Source organism: Medicago truncatula, chromosome 4, assembly GCF_003473485.1.
Source record: "Medicago truncatula cultivar Jemalong A17 chromosome 4, MtrunA17r5.0-ANR, whole genome shotgun sequence".
Lineage (NCBI taxonomy): Eukaryota > Viridiplantae > Streptophyta > Magnoliopsida > Fabales > Fabaceae > Medicago > Medicago truncatula.
In genome coordinates, this window is record NC_053045.1 from 49,341,332 (window position 1) to 49,360,953 (window position 19,622).

At 31.6% G+C, this 19,622-nt stretch overlaps 2 protein-coding genes across 2 annotated transcripts; both read left to right on the plus strand.

Moving 5' to 3' along the window:
- Positions 1-1,090: 1,090 nt before the first annotated feature.
- LOC11405320 (ethylene-responsive transcription factor 6) lies at positions 1,091-2,341 on the plus strand. Its single transcript, XM_003608612.4, has one exon. It carries the CDS (start codon positions 1,316-1,318, stop codon positions 2,237-2,239), a length of 924 nt encoding a protein of 307 aa, XP_003608660.2. The 5' UTR covers positions 1,091-1,315; the 3' UTR covers positions 2,240-2,341.
- A 5,963-nt stretch (positions 2,342-8,304) lies between these two features.
- LOC11413434 (ethylene-responsive transcription factor 6) lies at positions 8,305-9,479 on the plus strand. Its single transcript, XM_003608615.4, has one exon. It carries the CDS (start codon positions 8,426-8,428, stop codon positions 9,347-9,349), a length of 924 nt encoding a protein of 307 aa, XP_003608663.1. The 5' UTR covers positions 8,305-8,425; the 3' UTR covers positions 9,350-9,479.
- Positions 9,480-19,622: the final 10,143 nt, after the last annotated feature.

Sequence of the window (19,622 nt, forward strand, 5' to 3'; positions counted from 1 at the left end):
ACGGATGCTCGTTATAGCTTTAGAGGAAAAATCGGCTTCATGCGTTTCTCTATTTTTATTCTTTTTTATTTAGGAGAATGATTCCCTGTTCATAATTCCTTGACTTTCTCAAAATTAAGACATCTATCAGACTAATAATAAAATCAACTTTTGATGCATAGAACTTCACACACCCGGTAAGCTGTCACAATAGAAAGAACTAATGTAATAATTTGATTTGATAAATAGGACTTCACGTGTTTTTACGCTCATTCCGTCCTAAATTAAATGATATTTTGGTAATTTTACAGAAATTAATAATTTTCATTAATGCTATATGGGAAAGAGAAAACATAAATAATTTTATAAAATTATCTTTCATTAACGGTGCAAGAAAGATAAATTAAAGAATAGAAAAAAGTGAAAATAATAAATAGTTGAAAGTATAATCTAAAAAGTAATATTTAATGTTGCATTGATATTATAAATCAACATATAATTTATGATAAATATTTTTGACAAAACGACATATAATTAGATATGGAGGAAATAATAAATAGTTTCAGCCATTAATTTACGACCAAATAGCCCCGATTATATATATTCACAAATTTAGGATTGAATTATTATGTATCGTAAACAAAAAAATAATTTTACACACGCATGCATTTAAATGTTCAAAACACATTAGTTGTTAAATTCATTAATCGACATAATAAAACTTTATTAAATGGATGTGTAAAATAGTGTTACATTGTTAGTGTATAGAAATTAAACTCTTAAATCTATTAGTGAAGTATGATGAAACAAAAATTTAGAGGTTGTTTTTTCATAAATATTTGCTGATTGAATTGGATGAATTAAATTTTGTCATACAATAATGAACAATATAATATTCAAAAATCAAAAGAAACGATAAGAGAAACGACAAAATAACAAAACAGTGACGAATGGGTTGATATTAACCAGATGCAGTTTATATGGACAAGATAAGGAGCAAATTTATAAGGGTGTTCCCGGAATAGAATATTCAAACCGCAAAGATAGAATTTATCAACAAAAAAGAAAAAACCTTAAACTCAAAGAAAGAAGAATTATAAGAAAAGGAAATAGGATGCTTCCTAGTAGCATCATCGTAGCGCCACAGTAGAAAGACGCACACTCACTCATTATTCATTCACATTTCTTTTCTCTATATATACCCTTTTTCTACTCAACTTAGACAAACACCATCTTCTCTTTTCTCTTCTCTTCTCTTCTCTTCTCTCTTCATAATAATTCAGCAACTTTTTACTTTTTCTAATAAAAACAATTTCAATTCAAGTAACAAATACTCATGGCTAATTTTGAAGAAGCTTCAGCTCTAAAACGCATCAAAATGCATCTTCTTGGTGAATTTTCTCCACTTCCATCTCCTATTTCAACACCTTGCTTTGATTTTGATTTTGATTTTGAATTTCAAACAATCCCAAACATATCTCAATCTGAATCAAACTCTTCCACTTCTGATTCATCAATCTCTTTGGATCATTATTTAACTAACCTCCTTGAAACAGATACACAAATTCCTCTGTTTGAATTTGACACAAAACCTCAATTAATGGAACATGAGAGCCCTAAAGCTCTAACATCATCTCATCATGTTAATCAACCTCAACGAACAGTAGAGAAGAAGCCTAAACTGAGCCGAAAACCATCGCTGGAAATCGCTCTACCGAAGAAGACTGAGTGGATCCAATTCGGTAAACCTGATCCAAAACCGGAGGTGGTTGTTCAGAAACCGGAAGTTGCTGAGAAACAACACTACAGAGGTGTTAGACAAAGACCATGGGGAAAATTCGCCGCGGAGATCCGTGACCCGAACAAAAGAGGTTCAAGAGTTTGGCTTGGAACCTTTGAAACTGCTATCGAAGCAGCTAAAGCCTACGATTCAGCTGCTTTCAGGCTGCGTGGCTCCAAAGCGATTCTCAACTTTCCACTTGAAGTCAACGCAGTCGCAGCATCGGCGGAAACCACCGTGGAAGGCAATAAGAAACGGTGCCGTGAAGAAGAAGAAGAAGAAGAGGAAGAGGTGGTAGAAGTAAAACCGGTGGTGAAAAAGGAAAAAATAACGGAATATGATATGAACTGTTTTAAAGAGATGCCGTTAACGCCGTCTTTTTGGACTGGTTTATGGGACGGTGATGTCAAGGGTTTGGTCAGCGTTCCACCGCTGTCGCCGTTACCTTCCTTTTGTTTGTCACCTTTAGTTGTTGTGTGAAATTTCTATTCTAAGGTTCCTTGCATCCTGATAAATTAGAGATGTGAATTTGTACAAATTCATGAAATGATTTCATTTATTCACTAAATGTTTCTTTGGATATACTTGACTATTTTATATTTTTATTTTTAGATTGCTAGTATCGAAAAAGAGTTGAGACAAAGAGTTTAAATTCTAAATAAAATTGTTAGGATGCCTTTTATTAGCAAAATAATAAGTATCAGACGGAACATGCTTAAGAAAAAAGTATTAGGTAGAACAGTGTTAGACAAAACAGAATAATACAAGTTAAACATAAAATTGAATAACAAATATAGAGATTATATTTTTATTTTTAAGAAATAAAAATGGATTTAGTGAGGAACATGGATTCATGTATTTATTCAATCCGTTGCTACGTGTTTTGTTCGGTCTCGTGATCAATTTCTAACTCAAACACAATAAAAATTTGTCTGGTAAATCATATGTTTTTAGTCAATTAAATGCACCCTTAATGAATTGAATTTGTACAAAGCTGTGAGTATTTTCATGAATTTTATCACAAAGTCTCTTTGTCTTAGGATTGTTGGATAAGTCTAAATGACATAATCCTAATCAAGCTAAGCTCTAAGCCTTAATCTTATGTAACCCTAATTTCTTATCTAAATTCACCGCTTTAACATGAATCAACCATTATCAAACTGTGGAAACGAAAATGGAGGGTTTGATAATTGTTTATCCATCATCTCAAATATCAATTCATAAAACGAAAGTGGAGCTTTGATATTCGAACAAGTGAATTTAGACAAGGATTGCAAAGGCAGCGAAATAGTCTTTGCAATCTTTGAGATATATAGTTTCGATCTTCAAGGGAACTAATAATGATCAAGTCAGCGAAATAGGTTTGGTTGTTAGAGGAACCAAAGTCTAATAGTAATCAAGTCAGCGAAATAGGCTTGGTTGCTAGAGGAACAAAAGAGAAACTGTCTTGAGAAATTAGGTCTAACATAAAGTTATAAGCTTATAGTTTGGTTTGCGAAGGACTTGTTATTTAGATGAACCAATGATCCCAAGGCTCCTTTTATATTATTATCTTTCAATCGTTGAAAACCCCAACTTACAACTTGTTTCTCCTCTAATCACCATCAAAGGTTAATTGAATTAAACTACTCCCTGTCGGAACGATACTCTTTTCATACTACTTCGGTAAGACTGTGCACTTGCGGTTTTATCTCATCAGAAATCACATAAAATCTTCTTTGTCGATGTATGCAGGAACAAGAAAATTCAATAGCAGTAACAAGATGAGAGAGATGAAGGGAAGTGAAATATATGGTAGAGAGTTTTATGTGTTGATGAAAATGATTTGATTTTGATGATGAGAATTTTATTTTATTTTATCTTTTGATTTTTTTCTGGGTTATATGAAAATTGACTAAGGAGTATGAATGTGTTGATGAAGGAATGTGTTGATGAAGGAAAAAGAAGAAATAAGAAGAAGAAAAATTAGGTGTTGATAGTTCATCGTAAGATACAACATACTTATATGATCAAACGGTTCTCTTTTTGAAAAAAATATCGAATGGTTAAAATTAAATGAATTTATAAGGTTTATGGTGGACCACCTTAGACATTTGATGTTAAAAATTAATGGAGAGGATCAAAACGGTAAACGAAAAAATATTTATGAGACCAATTGAAATATTTTATAGTCAAGGGACCAAAGTAAAAACCAAAAGTAAGTTAAAGGACTAAATTATGAATTATCTATAACCGACTGTGTCATAAAACCTACTACTATAGAAATTTTTGTTGCTTCTATTTTCCTCTATTCCCCTTTAAACTTATCTCCCAATCAAATTCTTAAGGAGTGACACACCACCTCTATCGTGCAGTACTTGTAATAATGTTGTATATTTTTATTTTATTTTGGAGTGGTTCGTTCATTATTGTTCTTGTATATAAGTAAAATTGTGAAAATAAGTAAAAGACAAACCTATCGCTATGACCCCTCAAAAAGAAAAGGCAAACCTATGACATCAACGCAATTGCATCGTGACGTGCAATAATATAGTAATGGAAAAAAAAAGTTAGGTAAATCAAACGTATGTCTTCCCTTATTTTAAAAGTTTATTAGATCAAGCAAATTCAAATTATAATTACTCGTGAGCTTAAGTCAGTTGATTAAAACAATGCATAAAATATACAAGATTTAGATTTAAACTCCGGTCACTACTAAAAAAATCCAAATTATAAATTTTTTCCTTTCATTTTGATACATTAATAATTGGTTAGTTATTTCAACGTAACCAAAAAAAATTTCCTCTCAATTTGCTTCACTACATCCTGCTACCATTTGATTTTAAATTTAGATTTTTATACCTCACTAAGCTTGCAGTAAATAATGCCCTCCCATCATCCCTTATGAAACGCCATTCATAATGCATCTAGCAAATCCTAAAATCTAATTTTTTTTCCTCCCATTTTGAAGCATTAGATGATTCGTTAGTTCTTTCTATGGAACCATTTTTTTTCTCTTTCATTTTTACTTCATTATTGCAATCATTTTATTTTGAATTTTGATTCCCCCGTTATTTCACTTGCAAAATAAATAATGTCCTTTACCCCCACCCTCCTCCTCCTCCTCCAATAAAAAGCCATTCATAACGGCTCTCACAAAATCATTTTGTATTTTACTTAGATTTTTGTTTTTAATAGGACCAAATAGGTTTATGTGAAGAAATTTGAGAGATTTTTGAGTCGAAACAACAACTGTTGATTTAAAACTACTTTTAACTTATTTTTCGCTTGTACATGTTTCACATATTCTATCTTTATCAAACAAACAAAAAATTGGAAGACCTCTTACTAACTCAAGCTGTGATATTTTTGAAATCAATTTCATATTTACATAATCGGCTCTTTTGTGTCAAATTCATTTATCTTTTTCAAATGACATGAAAAATGATTCAGATGTGATGTGATGTGGGTAACTCTCGATCTTGGGTGAGTTATCCTCGGCCTGCATGGGCGTGGGTAACTCCCGAACCTCGTGAGCCACCCTTGGTCTGTACTATGATCCGATGAGTTTTAGGTGTGTCTATCGTATGATGTCGTCTTCTTAAAGACTCAGGTCGGATCTGAGGGGAGCTAGATTGGGCTTTAGGCCAGTTCGAAACAGTAGCCCCCCAGGCTATAGGCTGAGGGAATCATATTGTAGTTTGATATAAGCTCTCTATTTGGAGTCTGTCTTAGAGGTCAGAGACTGCATCTGTTGTTGTGACTTTGGGCTTTTACGAGCTTCGCCAGACTTTGGAGTTTCCTTGCGAGGTTTTCAGAATTACCGAGACGTGGCTTAATGTCGTCTAGTATGGGGTCTCTCATGTTTGCTCCACACTGAGCGTATCATTATAATACATCACTATAAATACGGGTCTCTCTCACATTTATGATCACTTCACCGACTCACTTTGCAACCTGCTAACATCCAAACTTACTTGTGTAACGCCCTAGTTGTTATTAATTATTTTTCAATTTATTTTAGAGTCTTTTGTATGATTTTAATATGAATTATGTTGATTGGTGTGTGCTATATTTTATTATATGATTTATTATGATATTTATTAAAATAATGTGAGAATTATTGTTATTTTGAAAATTGGGGAGTTAATTAGAATTTAATTGAATTTAGTGGGAATAAAGTGTAATTAAAGGGAGTTATAGGGAGTTAGGAAATAGAAAGGAAGTTAAGTTAAGAGTTAGAAAGACAGAAAACTGTCTGTACGTACAATTGAACCTTTGGGAAGAAAACAGAGAAAACCAAGCCAAGGGGAGAACAAGAGCAAGAGGGGATCGATTTTTGCTGTAGCTTTGTTTGTGCAATTGAATTCAGGTAAGGGTGAGGTTTGCTTCAGTAGTGTAGATGTTAATCTCTGGTTTTGAATTTATCAGGTTTTGGTGAGAATGGGAAAAGATGGGTTTTTGATTTTGATTTCTAAATTAGAAATGTATAGGAACCATGTTATTTTAGACTTAGTTGTGTTCTGGGCGATTCTAGGATTACATAACATTACTGTAACCTGTTTTGGGGTTTGGATTGGGAAAAATTGGGATTTTTAATGAAAAACTACAAAATTCACGATTCTGGAACTGTCACGACTGGCCCTGGCGAAGCCATTTTCGCCATTCCCTCGCCATTGGTTCACCCTGGCGAATGTGTCCAGAAATTTTTCCCGAGAACACTGCCTTAGTTCGCCATTCCATCGCCTTTTGTTCGCCCTGGCGAAAGTGCCCAGGAGCTTTTCGTCTTACGCTCGCCATGGCGAGTAGCCTTTTTGTTGAATTTCGCCTGGCGAAAGTACCCAGAACTGAATCATAATTTTTGGGTTTTGTATACTCAGTTGTACGCATTGTTTGGTTGATTCTTTTGACTGTGCTAATGGTTATATATGACTATATTATTTATCGAGAGTATGATTAAATGTTGAGTGATGATTTATGTATATTTACACTTAAATAAATTATACAAATTGTTGGTGCTGTTCTGAAGTATGTTGTGTTTGCTAAACCATACATGTCGTTTTATTCCGGAGTCATATGAGAATGTATGCATGGTCAAGTTGTATGTAGATATACACAAGTGGGTCCATTGCATATGCATAACAGCGGGAAGACTCATGTCCTGGAACACTAGTTGTTCACAGCGGTGAGGGCTTTGGTCATGATGAATGCTTTAACCATTCAAAAGTGGTGAGGGCTTCGGTCCAGTTTTGGTACCACATGCATAATTGCATTTATTGAGGGGTCTTAGTGGTGTCGTTATGTCATGCATGAGTCTTTGTTGTTGGTTGTAATTGCCATATTGATGATGATGATGATGTTGATGATGAATATATATCTATGTATATATTATGATGAATTGATTTTGAAGATGATGTATTGATGTTTAATAGGGTGTTAGATTCAATTGATGATTTTAATATCTATATTTTATTGTTGTAAATCTCACCCCTTCTGCTTGAAAATGTTGCCCTTCCTATGGGTAACTTGCAGGTGATTCTGAGTAGTAGGTGGCGGCTCAATGTCTAGGACTCTGATACGTCTGGGATGGGGTCTTTATGTTTATGTTTATTCTTATGCATCGAATTTTGGATTAAGCTGATGTAGCTCTTTTGTTATTGTTGAACAAACTTAATTCTTTGGATTATGTTGATGATGAATTTTAACGTTGAAAATATTCCGCTGCAAATTGATGTTGGTTTATTAAATAGTTTTATTTTCTATTTAAGAAATTTTGAAATGTAGTGTAGCATGCCCGTTTGATGAATTACTCTGATGAATATTTTGTATTAAATTACTTTTGGGTAACGGGGTGTTACAACTTGGACATCAGAGTGCCTTTTGCATGAACATCTCCCCCTCTTCCTCGTTCAATGACGAGGCTTACGACCAACCGTGGTGGACCAGATCCTTAATAAGATCAAACTTTATACTAAGAGGCTAGCTCAACTTGTTTAACCTAAACAATTACAATAGAAAATTTAAAAACTAACCATATTTTAGTTAGACATTTTTCTTCTACAATTTTTTTCTTAATAATCTAATCCATTATTTAAAATTTAAATTTTGAGACACGTAAAATGAATTAAATTAAATTTATATTTTATAATATAAGCATATACATTTAAATACAAAAAAAAAATGTGAATAAATGTGTCATCTTTCGCTATAAGTAAGTGTGTTTTTAAAAGTATTTACAAAAACACATGATGAACAAAATAGTAATATGCATTAATCAAAAGGACCGCCATTTGTTTTTATTTTTATTTTTTTAAAGAAAAAGGACCGCCATCTAAAGACAACAAAATGGACAAGATTTAGAAGTAGACATGGTCACATGGACAAAATGAGGAGCAAACTACAAAGGTGTTCCCTATCGTAGAAGATTGAAATTTCAAATTGCAAAGAAAAGTAATTAGGATGCTTCCTAGTAGCATCGTAGAACCACAGTTGAAAGTCGCACTCTCACTCATTAATTCAACATTTTCCGCTCTATATATATCCTTTTTTCCACTCAAATTAGACAACACACAATCTCATCCTCTCTTCTTATCTTCTTCTTCTTCTTCTTCTTCAACAACTTTTTACTTCTTCCTAATCATTTTCTTTTAAAAACAATTTCAATTCAAGTAACAAATACAAATACTCATGGCTAACTTTGAAGAAGTTTCAGCTCTTAAACGTATCAAATTCCATCTTCTCGGTGAATTTTCTCCACTTCCATCTCCTATTTCAACACCTTGCTTTGATTTTGATTTTGATTTTGAATTTCAAACCAACCAAACAGCATCTCAATCAGAATCCAATTCCTCCACTTCAATCTCTATGAATCAATATTTCACTAACCTCCTTGAAACAGATGCACAAATTCCACTGTTTGAATTTGACACAAAACCTCAAATGATGGAACATGAGAGCCCTAAAGCTCTAACATCATCTCATCCTTTTAGCCAATCTCAACGAACCACAGAGAAGAAGCCTAAACTGGCTCGAAAACCCTCGCTAGAAATCGCTCTACCGAAGAAAACTGAATGGATCCAATTCAGTAAACCGGATCCAAAACCGGAGGCGGTTGTCCAGAAGCCTGAAGCAGTTAAGAAACAGCACTACAGAGGAGTTAGACAAAGACCATGGGGAAAGTTCGCCGCCGAGATCCGTGACCCGAACAAACGAGGTTCAAGAGTTTGGCTTGGAACTTTTGAAACTGCTATTGAAGCTGCTAAAGCCTACGATTCAGCCGCTTTCAGGATGCGCGGATCCAAAGCGATTCTCAACTTTCCACTTGAAGTCAACGCAGCCGCGGCGACGGAGACCGCAGTCACAGCGGTGGAAACCACCGGTGACGGCAATAAGAAACGGTGCCGTGAAGAAGAAGAAGAGGAGGTGGTAGAAGTAAAACCGGTGGTGAAAAAGGAGAAAATAACGGAATATGATATGAGTTGTTTCAAAGAGATGCCTTTAACGCCGTCTTTTTGGACTGGTTTGTGGGACGGAGATGTCAAGGGGATGTCCAGCGTTTCACCGTTGTCTCCGTTATCTTCCTTCTGTTTGTCACCTTTAGTTGTTGTGTGAAATTTCTATTTTAGGTTTTTTTTCTTTTCTTTTCTTATGGCATCCTGAGCAGAGATGAGAAATGTACAGTTTATGAAATTATTTCATTTATTCACTAATTATTTAATTTATTCACTGAATTTTCTTCTTATTTGATCAAATATTCTATTAAAGTTAAAGAATAATTATTTATTTAATTTATTTATGGATTTATTTTAGGGAAAAGACTTCATATTCTTAAATTGACTGCCAAATTGTTGTTGGAAGCTAAAATTAATTGAGATCGTTGGAGTTTTTTCAACTAGTATTATCTTGCTTAAATGATTAACGTTGAGGAGGAACTTTATTCCCCAAGCTATAAGTTTCTTATTTCTCTAATCAAACGTTTGGTACAATTGTGTTTGAATTTTTTGAACTACATTAATAAAATACATACATAGAAGTACAAAGAAAAAGGGATAAATTGTGCAATTTATAAACATATTATTTACGGTAAAACTATTGTCTATTAGCCAAACATCGTAGTGCGTAATCTCTATTCGACTAATTTTTGAAGCTGTTTGCATGATAACTCACTTGGTAATAGGATCGTGGTACTCCAAATTTGGCCTCAACTTTCTCTTTTCGACTTGATCCGTTGACAAGGATCTTTTGTGTGCAACTCCATTAGAGGTCATATCCTTCCCCTTATTCCTCATAATGGTTACTTGCACGGAGAGCACAAATCATAGGTAAATGTAATTATCGAGTCTCACTATGTCTTAGACTTATATTTAGTATTTGACGACCCACATCAGTCCTTTACTCAGTTTCTCTTGCATCGTTTATTCTTCACTCGGCTAAGGAGTTTCCTCGCCTAACTATAATTGTCAAATTCGGCTAGTAAGGTAATTATCTTTAGGTGTAAATACAAATTAATATACTAATGAGACTATGCTTCATTTCGATATTTAACATGACATATTTTGAGAATCGGACTTGCGACTATGAGTTTGGAGAGGAACAAACTCCACAGTCTCAAGCGATCAAGGATCAAAATGATTTACATATTTCAGAGAATGTAATTTTGTATGATACATATTTGAATTGTAATTTAAAATAATACATTTAAATATGTAAAAGCTTAATGTGTGTTGATATGCTTAAACTACTGGAAATATTAGCAAATTTATAAGTTAATATAAAATATAAAATCTAATAACATAATAATAATAATAATAATAATAATAATAATAATAATAATAATAATAATAATAATAGTAAGAAAATAAATATTATCTATGTTTACTAAATAGTTTAGTCTCACATGCCTCCTCTCAACAAAAAATAAAAATAAAAATCTAACAGGCCTCTAAGACTTTTTTAAGACATGTAATTTGACATATTAACCAAATATAAATATAAGCTTCTATAAATGTCATAACATTCTCCATTTATAAAAAATGTACGACATGACATGTGTGCGACATATATGAAGCTGTAAGCCTTTTTGGGTTGACCAAACCTCTTTCCACCCTTAGTTTTAGAGTGGAGAAATAAAATGTGAATTCTTATTTCTGAAGTAGAAGGGAGGGAATAATTGAGCATTTTTTTTAAACGGTTATACTAAAGATTTACAATTTTTTTATTAAATAAAATAAAGACTTACTTGATAATATTTGATAATGGATTTTTAATTGATTATAGTATAAAATTATTAAGAGTTAAAACTCTTAAGATGAGTTTGTCGTCCATTTAAATCTTATAAAATTAAAAACCAATTTCTACAATTATGTGTGATGGATACCTGAATCATACTTGCAAAAATTCTCCACACTTAACAATACAAACTACATGACAACGTGTTTTTTTTGTTTGTTACAACATTGCAACGATGGTAACCTTTTGATTAAGAGATAATATTTGTATCGGTTAATACAATGATTTATAACTGCATAAGTATAGAGAATTTATTTGCTTCTCTTTTTCCATATTTCCCTTTCAAACTCCTCTCATGATTATCATCTCAACTTCCAATCAAATCCTTAATGTGTGGCCACCATGTTCCTGCACTTGTAATTATGTTGAGAAATGATATTTGTAAAATAATTTAAAACAATTTTTAGGATAACTTATTTCCCCTTATTCTTTTAAAACAAAAACATTAAATAGAGAAAGAGAGAGGAAAAACACAATGAAAGTATGAAAAAGATGCCTCAAAATAATTGTATAAATATAATTTCTCAATAATGTTATATATTTTATTTTATGTTGGTTTCATTCGTCTACGCATGTTTTTGTATGTAAGCAAAATTGAAGAAATTGGTATAGGACAAACCTGTCAAAACCAATCCAACTGCTTCGTGATGTGCTATAATTTTTTTTTTAAGGAATAATAATATTATTATTAAAATATGACATATATAATTGCATTCTAAAATGCTGGTCATTATTATTTTGAGGACACTCAATTTTTTTTACAAAACATCAATTATTCACCAAGTTATTGAACTTAATGTGATTCGTGATTTCCAAAAAAAAAAAAAAACGAACCGTTCCGGAGAATTCGAGTTGAGTCTTGCTAGCAAGTATATCCTAAATACTATTTAAGCATTTACAATCAAGTTATTATTCTTTAAAAAAACACAAATATTTCAATTTTTAATGTATGAATACAAACATTTTCATAAATGTTTATCTTTGGTTTAACCTTTTTTTCTTTTACTTGTAGTGCAAGTAAGTATGGGTATTAAAATTTGTGTGCCATCCATGCTTCACTCCCATACTACTGTCAGTTCAGTTCTCGTCATTTTCTTTGTTATTCATTTGGTCAAAATTCAAACTAGGAACATAAATGCTTTGATTTTTCTTTAATTTTGGAGCACGTGTTTTGAAATTGACTATTCTGTGTTTGATCATTCATCATCTCATGCAATGCAATGTACCCAGAAAACATGGTCAATACTCAATAGGGTGAACTGAATTCACGTGCGTCCTATTTGTTACCTTAAACTAATGATGACTAGTTCTGATATATTAATGATTTGGTTGAGTTTTTACCTCCAATCGCAAGATATCTCCCATAATATATTAAGTCAAGGCATGTCTTAAAACAAACCTTGTCAAGTTTCACTTTCTCCACGTATACCTTCAGGCTTGGTTGGTCAAAGTCATGGTTTCAATTTTCTTTGAATTTTGTTCAGAGATACGTATACAAAAACCCTTGCATAAAAGAAAGACATATACGAAAACTTAAGGAAAAAAAATGACGAGTGATGATGTAATAGAAGTTAAATAAAAAATAATCTGATTTTTTTTTCAACTCTCTCATAAAAGTCGAGGCTTCCTTCTTCTTGTTCTTTTTTATTGGCCTCAAGTCTTCTTCTCTCGTGTACCCTAATTAAAACTAATTAAAAGAAGAGTTAAGAATCATTTCAGTACTTGACAAAATATGGAGTTGTTAAATTAGTCCTTCATAATAAAATGATCATGTTTAGTCGGTTATAAATTAATCCTTCTCTCAATATTTTCTCCAACCGATTTTTTTCTTCTATTTTTGAACTGTGATTTGACATATGGGACAGTCAAGTTGTACAGTTGACTACCACGTGTATTATTTACAAAAGTAAGGGATATTCAGGTCCATACTTGTTTTTTTAGGGAGAATTTGGTCCCAATAAAAAAAAGAAGCGAAATTAGTCATTATATTTCAGTTTTTTCATAACACCAAAAAAAAAAATGGTAGCTTGACCAAAAAAAAAAGGCAGTTTTTTAGATTTTAAGGGATAAAATTGGCACTTTTATTTTTTTGTCGATCATCTTCTCCGGTCTAAACAATCGTCATCGTGGCTGGTACTCGCCGAAAATGAAAGAGTGTGGGAGAAAACGAAAGAAAGAATCCAAAAAAAAAGGACGTATGTTTAGGGTTTTTCAATTCATTCTTTGTTTAAGCGTTAAACAATTCATTCATTTTTTATATGCGTTAAACACAACGATTCATTCTCTTCTTGTGAAAAATGTTTAGTTCTTTGCTGGGTTAAATAGTTTATTCATTTTCTTTCTGCGTTAAACATGACTATTGATTTTCAACTTATTGTAAAAATTGTACAATTTTTTGTTGGGTTAAATAAGATTTTAGTCCATAAAAATACAGCGGATGTTTTTGTGCTCCCAAAATTTCCCCTTTAGTCTTTGGTCCCTAAAGTTCATAATAATGTCAAGGTTGTGACCCTTTTATATTCATGACATGTCCAATTTTTGAAAATCTATTATGTCAAACCCCTTAATGTTCATATTATATGCAAGAAACGTCAAAGACATATCAAAATTATGTTCATTTGAAATCCAAACACCCCATTTAATATTTTAGAGACTATAATAAAAAAAATTGTAACTAATAAATTTGGAAGGACGAAAACATCCCAATTCATTTTGTAAGGGGACTGGAGTATCTCAAATTGGATGAACTGGGATAAATTTTTGTGTGTGATTCTCTAACTCTAATCTCTTTTAAATTCCAATTTCACACATTACACTTGCCATATTTATTAAATATTAATTTCTACTAACCTACGAATCCAATCCACGATATTTCTTGAGAATTTTTTTTATTGCAAATTTTTAATAGATCATAATTTAAACCCGTCTTTCTTGTGATATTATTATACTTCAATTCAAATGGGAGAATATAAAAATTGTATAGGGCGCAAGAGAGGGTTGGAGGGTGGTAACCGAAATTCCCAGTTTTGTTTCTACCAGCCCAACAATCTAACCAAACAAACGCACCTTTACTGGACCTGATACCATTCTAATGGGAGAGAAACTTGCTATTTAGGCAGCATTGTTTGCTCTTGGCAACCTGAAATGACCATTTTACGCCCAACGATATCCCAACGACATTTAATTGTCGTTCACTTGTCTACGATAGTTAAGGGTCGTAGGACCCTCAAAGTGTCATGTTCTAAAGTTATTATAAAGTAGTAAATGAGAATAATCTCATTCTAAGTTATTATAAAGTAATATTTATCCAAGTCTTCTAAAATGAAACTTGTGATCATTGCTGCCACTTATCAAATTGATTCATTTTAATGCATATGTAATGTAATATAGCTGCCAAAATCTTTGAATTACAGGGGTAATTTGTTGTATTTTCACAAGCCAAAGCATCGTGCAGATGTTGGTGTATGTAATCTAGAGAAGGAGAAATATTACAACAATGAAACAATAACTTGGAGAAACATTGTCATCATACGTGTTCTTGGCTACAACAACTTCTAGGGGGTTGAGGCTCCTACGGTACTTAACTTTTTCGTATGAGTGTTTTTTTTCTTATTGTATGTGCAAGTTTGGATCTAAAACTACAGTTCACTACTGTAGACCATCAAATGTGGGTGCCTGAGCTGAGAGCAAATAGTGAAGTCTAAAGAGCAATTTTCAATGGGAGAAGCCATTCTCAATTTCAGATCCAACATTGACTCTAGTAAAAGCCCAATTGAAGAACATGCAACAACGAGTATTACTTTTTCCATTCTATAAGATTCTCGTGCGCCGTGCGTTTTTTCCAAAAATGCTCTTGAGGTTTTTGGATTTCATAATCTGAAATCATGTTTACTATTTCGGATTTTATAATCCGGACAATTCTTATGTATAATCAGCCATCAGAATCTCTCACATTTCAGTAGTTTTGAGTTTTGCTTTTAAAAACAACAAAAAACTAAGTAAAAAAATGCTAAAAACCTGTCAAATAAAATCATAAAAATACCACCAAAAAATTCTAAAAATCAAATAAAACTAGTGCAAATTTTTTTTCTTCAGATTTTTCTGATTTTTTGGGGAAGTTTCAGAACAATCTGATCAAGTAGCCCGAAAACCAGATTTTTGATTAAGAACATGTAACAATGACCTAAAACAAAATGATAAGAGTTAGGAAGATTAATATTGTTCCTAAAATGACTATACATGTTACAAATATGTTTAGGATTTGTGCTGATACAGTTCGGATTATATATAATCCGAACTATTTTACCTTAAAAAAGAGTGTTTAGGGGGTTTCCGGATTATGTAATCCGGAAACATCATGTAACGCTCCTATTTTTTGAAGTTTCCGTAACTCCATTTTTCACCCTATAACAAAGAAAAACACTATTCCGGATTATGAAATCCGAAAATCTCAAGGACATTTTTGAAAGAAAAAAAAATCCGAGAAAAATAATACTCAGCAACAACATGTGCTATCCAAGACAGACTTAGGATGACTTTGAATTATTGGATTTTCATCTTTTAATATATTTTTTTTATAGTTTTCCATTATTATTATTATTTTAATTTTAATGAAAGTAATCACTTGGAATTTTAGGGGTGTGTAATGAAAAAAAATCCGCAGAGCACTAACCAATTTTTGTAGGAAAAACTAATTTGACATGGTTGCTTTGCATGTGACTTGGTGTAGTGGCATTGTGACCATGAGAGAAGTGGAATATGGAACAAGTTACAACACTTATCGACAATTATTACTGATCCTTGGCTTGTTAAGGGCCACTCTAATGAGCTTGCTAGTTAGAGTATAACCCTTCATTAATCTCTTCAATTAATAATCCCGAGTTTATTTCTCAATTTTGTCCTATTGCTTTATGTATTGTAATTTATGAAATTATTACTAAGGTGATTTATTGCCAACAAAATTAAACCTATGTTGGATGGTATTATCACTCTGTATTAATCCAATTTTATTCTGAGTCGTACCATTCATTATAATATTGTTGTGACTTTAAGAGATGGTATTCTACATTGACTAAATTGTGTGGATTTAACTAAAAGAATGGATTTCATTATCCCCTCTAGGCCTCTACTATTTTGATTTTATTAATCCGTAATGAATTAGAACTTCTTGATTATCGGTTTACTTAATGTTGTTGATTACTCCCTCCGTCTCAAATTGTATGACATTTTGACCATTTCACACGTATTAAGAAATGTAATTAATATTGTGTGGGGAAGAGAAATTATGAGTTATTTTACAAAATTATCCTTAATAAATGGTATGAAAAAGATAAATGAAATAATTGAAAGAAGAGAGAGTAATTAATAATTAAGGATATAATAGGAAAAGTAACATTAATATTTCATTGGTATTGTAAAACGACATATAATTTGAGACAATTTTTTTTTTCCAAAGTGACATATAATTTGGAACCGAGTATATTTTTTTTAATTGGGATAGTTCATCATTCTATTGCTATAGTTTGCTGCAATATTTTTCCTTTCACATCGATTTTATCTCAATGAATTTTTCAAGCAAGTTATTTAATTAATTAAGGCAACTGAGTCTTATCTTTGTTCCCTTGTGTGGATTTTGATCTAATCTTCCAAAACTTTTTTTTTTTCTTTCTAAACGAATATATATTTTTTATCAAATACTCTCTCCGTATCAAATTATAAGCAAAAAAAAAATCACACTTATTAAGAAAACTAAAACATAAGAATATGGAGTATAGTTTTTTGTGTTTTCTTTGAAAAAAGTTTTATAGGAAGATGTAAAAACAATTTTTATTGGCTATTGATTATGAAAAAATGAAAGAGAGAAAAAATTGAATGTAATTTGCATTTAATTTTATAAGAATAAACAAAAAAATCTTGAAAAAGATAAAAGTTTGTCTTTTTTACTTATATTTTGGGACAAAGAAAATGTTTTTTTTTGCTTATATTATAAAACGAAAGAAGTAGTATAGTAGTTAAAAATTTAGTTCTTAGTGAATAATTAGGAAATATAGTATTTAAACCTCACCCATACATTATAATTTAATGTCTATTTTAACTGAATAAAGCTCACTAAAAATATATTTATTACTCTCTCCGTTTCTTTTTAAGTGTCATTTTTGAAGAAATTTTTGTTTCTATTTAATTGTCACTTTCAAAGTTCAATGCAACAATAAATGTTGTTTTACCAACATTACCCTTAGCTATTTATTATGGAGAGAGAAATATATGAAATAAGATATTAAATGACTAAGACTATTATAGTAAAAGTATGAATTATTATATAAGAAAAAGTAACATTTATTGAGTGTCTTAATTTGTGTAAAATATTAAAAAGTAACCGTTAAAAAGGAACGGAGCAGTACAAATGATAGATAACCGTTTTAAAAGTACCAACATAATTGAGATTTCTACTCAATGATGCAATGACTTTGCACTATAATTATAATCTACGAAATATTTAATACATATTTGTGAAAAAAATTGTAAAGTGCTAATGCTGATCGCATTTGTCCTTAAATTGCTTTCCACGCGGTGCACACCAAAAACGTCACAAATTTTGATGAAGGGTTTGTCCTTCTTGTTGTGAAGATGTTCCCTGATCTCTCACTAGCCAGTAATAAACTAACCTTTATTTCTATCTTTATTTTAAGGGTTTTTATATCATGTGCAAATTTGCACATGATAATAAGTTTAAAGTAGTAACTTTGACTTGAAATTTGTGTTTTTTATATTAAATATGTAGCTTTTAATAAATAATTGTTGATTTTCAATTAAAAGTTACTACTTTTAGTTGCCTTAGTAATAAATTAAGGGAAATATTAACGAGTGCTCTAGGAGCACTCTTTAAGAACCATTAATAGTAAATTTTTATAAAAAATTGTTTAATCAATGCATTGTAATTTGTAACTTGTGACTTTTTTAAAGAATATTTTCTATATTTGGAATCCTTAAAAAATGTCCTGGAGACACTCGTTAACAAAACTCATAAATTAAATAGGTGCATCCCGACTCAGATCCGTTAGGTGTGTTTGTTACATGAAATGAAAATGTATTCCCATAATTAACTTTCCTAGGAATGTTAGAGTGAAAATTTTATTCCTAAAAAAGTTTGATAAAAGTGTTTGTTTGATGATTTGAATTCCTGGAAATTCTTTTTTAAAGCCGTGATATAATTTATTAAAATATCCCTACTATGTAAAACGTATGTCTCCTCAATTTTCTCTTTTTTTATTTCTTTTGCAAAGCATCGAATAATCAAACACTACAAGAAAAGTGCCCTGTCCCTACGGCCATTTTCTAAAGTGGGGTAGTTTTTACCAACGGACATATGAAAAACTGTCACTAAAACCATTTTATTTATTTTATTATTTCTATTATATTATTATATAATTATTATTGTTATATTTCTTACAAATAGAGTGGAATTTTTTTTCACAAACACGTACCGTACCATTCACACGCTCATCAATCTCAAATCTCACAACCTCAAAATCGCTTTTTCTTCATCTATCTCAAACCTCACAAACTCCATTGATCTCAAACCTCACAAACTCCATTGATGTCAAACCTCACAAACCTCATCAATCTCACCTCAACAATCTTCTCAAACAAGCTCTAAATCGATTCCCTACTGTATCGATTTTCAAATCGATTTTGTTGTTCATATTTTGTTCAAATCGATTTAGAGATCTTCAAATCGATTTTGCTCTTAATCGTTCTCAAGCTCACAAACTAAATCGATCTCAATCTGTATCGATTTTGTTCAAACTGTATCGATCTCAATCGTCGCCTTCATCGACCGCCGGACCGCCGATCTTCGAACTCGCTCTGGATCATTTTCAATCGCTGTGAGTAATTTTCGTTCTCTTTGTTTTAATTCTTGATATGAATGTGGTAATTAGGTATAGTGTTGTTATTCTTGAAATTAGTATACGTAGATGTGTTTTTGAATTAGATTTTGGGAGTTCATGTGTATGTGTTTTTGAACTGGATTTTGGTAGAATTTTGGAATCAGTTTACGTGCGTGTGTTTTTGAACTGGATTTTGGGAAAAATTTTGTATTCAGATTATTTGTATGTGTTTTTGAACTTGATTTTGGTAGAATTTTGAAATCAGTTTATGTGCATGTGTTTTTGAACTGGATTTTGGTAGAATTGTGTTAACACTAGGATAATTGAGAATTGTGATAACATCAGGATAACTGGATTTTAGCACCTCTTAGATCTCTCTCCATGAATTAGATTATTTTAAAAGTTCCACTGTGTGTGACTAAACAACTAACTTCGTGGTAAAGCTCTAGAGAATCCAAGATGAGAATGAGTTGACTTAGGTTGGCTTTTGGTTCTACCAATGATTGGAATTTAAATGGTGGACGTAATTCTGGTTCTTTGGAAACTGATATCAGAAGGTCTAGATGAGATCATGAATTCATTCAGCTTCCGCTAAAATAATTTTTGTGTCCATTAATGTAATGTATGTACTTAATTTATTGTGTTTTCTATTGAAGTAAAATGTACCAAAGTTGATAGTACAATTGTTAATGTTAAATGAAACTCAT